Source organism: Oncorhynchus mykiss, chromosome 2 (genome assembly GCF_057628025.1).
Source record: "Oncorhynchus mykiss isolate SJ-2025 chromosome 2, ASM5762802v1, whole genome shotgun sequence".
In the NCBI taxonomy this organism is placed as follows: Eukaryota; Metazoa; Chordata; class Actinopteri; order Salmoniformes; family Salmonidae; genus Oncorhynchus; species Oncorhynchus mykiss.
In genome coordinates this window covers 21,468,804-21,472,538 of record NC_143023.1, presented here as the reverse complement: position 1 = coordinate 21,472,538, position 3,735 = coordinate 21,468,804, and the positions used below count along the sequence as shown (strand labels likewise).

At 39.5% G+C, this 3,735-nt stretch overlaps 1 protein-coding gene across 1 annotated transcript; it reads right to left on the bottom strand.

Annotated features, from left to right (window-relative positions):
- Positions 1-455: 455 nt before the first annotated feature.
- Positions 456-3,489, bottom strand: LOC110537948 (apolipoprotein A-II). Its single transcript, XM_021624431.3, has 4 exons — positions 3,419-3,489; positions 3,100-3,144; positions 1,669-1,897; positions 456-988 (listed from the first exon to the last, which is right to left on the bottom strand). The coding sequence occupies exons 2-4, from the start codon at positions 3,140-3,142 to the stop codon at positions 829-831; spliced, it is 432 nt and encodes a 143-aa protein (XP_021480106.3). The 5' UTR covers positions 3,143-3,144; positions 3,419-3,489; the 3' UTR covers positions 456-828.
- Positions 3,490-3,735: the final 246 nt, after the last annotated feature.

Sequence of the window (3,735 nt, the reverse complement as noted above, 5' to 3'; positions counted from 1 at the left end):
TTCTGTCCTATTCTCATCTGTTCTGGCCTGTACTGTTCTGTTCTGCTCTCCTCTGTTCTGTCCTGTTCTCTTCTCAATAAAAACAAATGACGGGCTACAGTTTTGTTGTGTGTTTTTAAAATCTCAAAATGCAGCTTTAACCACTTGGTACCAAATGGTGCTTGTTTTAATGAATTCCAAAGAAACATGTGTTTTTATAGGTTGTTATTGTGTATTTACTATGTTACCATGTAAATAATTAATAATAATAATAAGTACATCATTTCTTTGACCTAAAATAAAGCGCTATCCATAACTTCTTAATAATTAAACAATTAAGCAGTTTGATCAACATTTCTCACTTGTGGTATTTAAAGAAAAATCTGGTTCATGATATTATTATTCATATGGATGAGTAATAATGTTTCTGCACCATTATCCCTAATTTAACATGATGCACAAGTATCAGTCGAGAGTTTCAACTTTCAGATCTTTATTGAACACAAACACAAACACACACACACACACTCCTGTTAGAGTATCAAACACGTAGTTATATACATGCAAAATGTTGAACGAATGTTAAAGCTCTTGCGAGATGTCAATCTTCCTATCTAGCATGCTTTGACCTTTGTTTCCCTTGAACAGTCATGTCTAGGAAAGTGTTGACATAGAAACCGGGAGGGGATGTGTTTTGCATTGTGCATTTCTCTTCTCAATCACCTCGAGGTATTTCCCCCCTCTAGCATTTAATACATGTATCAGAAGCACAGCTAAAGCGGAGCCAAGCCCTGTGTGGAAAGGTACAAGCGTGTGGGGCGGTCCGATGCGACGGAGGCTATCTAGGGCTCATTCCTCGGCGGGTAGGATTTTGTCGAGGTAAACCTTGATGGAGGTGATGGCCTCGTCCAGGTAGGTGCCGACATGGGGGCGCACATAGTGTCCGTACAGACCCAGGCCGGCCATACGGGCCTTGTCCACCAAGGGTGCTGCTTCCTGGGCCAGACCACTGGACAACACACACACAGAGACAGGAGGAGATGTGTCAGTGTGTCATAGGTTAACAGCCATCCTATGTGTCCCAGACTTGGGTTCAAATACATGTGTATTTTAGTATTTGTATTTTTATATCTGTGTATTTGAGTATTCTGAAATACACAGCCCAAAACAAGTACTTTTATTTGAGTATTTGAATGGTTCTTTGAGAACTAAAACAAATAGTCTTCTAATACCTGTATTTCAAATACCTGGGTTAAATGCATGGGAGTGTATCTGAGCCAGTGTATATCAGTAATTTCAAATACTTTCCAAGTGTATTTCCAACTACTTGTTTTTTTTTAAATAAAGATGATCTGAATACTTGTTTTGAAATGTAGTGAAATGTAATTGAAACACCTTAAATTGTATTTTAAGTTCTGATGTGTCCCGTGGTTAACGTCTAATAAAGAATGGTCAAATATCTAGGTAACATGTTGATAGGCATGAAGGGCCAGCATCTAAGATCCTATAATCATTTCAAATCCTATTTCAAAGTTATGGACAGATAGACAGAAGAACTGCCAGTAAATCAGACAGACGGATAGACACACAAACAAGCAGGACAACAGAAGGACATTGACAGACTGACTCAATGCTGGGTCTGGATCGACGCGACAAGTTAACTTGGTTGTGTCGCGGTGGGGCACTCACGATCCGATCTTGACAGCGCTCAGGAATTTGGGGTTGCCCTGCAGCTCCTCGATGTAGTCTTTGGCAGCCTGGCCCTGGCCCTGGCCCAGGTTCTCAGTCATAGGCCCCACAGCAGCCTGCACCTTGCCGTAGGCGTTCATCAGCCTCTTGTAGAACACAGACTTCATGGCCTCATACTTCTCCACCAGCTCCTTGTCTGGCTCTGGTACTTGACACAGGCACACAGAGACTGGAGGGGAGACAGGGAAGAGATAGTATTTATTCATTAATTGCACTTGCTTGACTTGATTGACTGCTGTTAAAGATGATCTAAAACCACTGGACTAACTATAGCCACAAAATAGCCCCAATATAGTAAAATGCTTCGCATAACCAGGCAGTGTGTGTGAGTAAGGTTGATTTAGTGTCTGTGTAATGGAGATAGTTTGGTCACTTGGTTTGATCCCTCTCATGATGAGTAAACTCGGCTGAAATAATCAAAGGCCATTTCAACCTGACATCTGAGGTCTCTCTTATCCCTGCAGATTGTGTAGCAGTGGAGTCTGATGCCCATAGTGTCACTGCTCAACGTGGTCGGTCGATCACCTCCACAAGTCCATCACAGTTCAAAGCCTATCACCTCTCAGATAAACATACAACTAACTGTGCTATGCATTCCTGTTGGCTGACATATTCTCTCACTGTCACTGACATGTTCACAGCTGGAGGTCAAAGGTTGCTATTACCTTCTGTTGTATAAACGGCTGGAATGAACACTATATATCCATTTTCATAAATGTTGGTAAATTTGCCTTTATTGTTTCAAGACATTATGGAAGAGATCGTTTTTGTCTAATCGTGGCATGGGGTTGTTCAATGACAGCCATGTCTTTGTTTCAAATATCACGAGGGTTTCATTTCAGAGACAATTAATCACGGTTTTTAACTAAATGTTATATCATCTCTCCCACAGAAAGAAGTTGTATTACAGCCAGGTTTTACACAGTCAAATGTGACAAATAGATACATTTTATATAAAGAGCTGTACAAATTATACATTTGTGACATCAATATACGGTAATTATTTTTTTACAAAAAAAAATTCAGCACAGTAATATGAGATCTGTATGTAAAACCTTTATATTTGACATTTTTGGCATTTAGCAGATGCTCTAATCCATTTTAAGCTAACTAGGTGAGACAACCACATATCACAGTCAAGTATGCAGGATACGAACCTTCCATTCTAGCTAAACAATGGATAAACAGCGTTTCTGCCAAAAAACTAACATTTTAATACACATCTAAAATCTATGAGTTAATCATCTGAGAACAGTAAACACTATTTTACACGCACATGAAGCTAGCTACCTGTAAGAATTCATTTCGGATGAAAAAACACAAATCTGGTTTGAGTTCTGCAGGGTGTGTGTTGCAGGTTCTTGGTCTTACCTTGGAGTGCAAGCACTAAGGCTAATGCCAACTTTCCGTTCATTTCTGAAAGAAAAAGACAAACACAATGGGAATTTATATGAATTATTTAGATGAAGTTAAATGCAATGCCTATTTATTAGACTAGAAATCACACAGTTCTGATCAGGCATCAATGAAACTGTTGAGCTGTTTATAACTGATAGGAAAGGATGATGCATCTTAAAATGCATGAGAAAATAAATAAATTATACATTAATACATGTATATGTTTTTAGATTACTAGAGCATTGAAATAACATATCTATAAAAGTTGAGAAGAGAGAGAGAAAAAGATGACCTCCTGTTGTAGTGGATGTACAGATCCCAGTGAATTAAATGACAGTCTCCTTTGGTGGCTGAGTTGTCTGTAAAGCAATCTGAACAAGTAGACACCATGATATAGTGAGGAGAGTAAACAAACGTCATCTAATGAGTATGCACACACACACGCTCACGCACACACACCCACGCACCAGACACACCAGAACCCACTGTACCTATAGGACAAACATCCACACACTCGTTCGCCTACACAAAGTCCATTGCACTTGAGACAGGTGATGCAATGCATCCAGATTATCACTTGGATTGGTTTCTGAAATCTATTTATGCCGC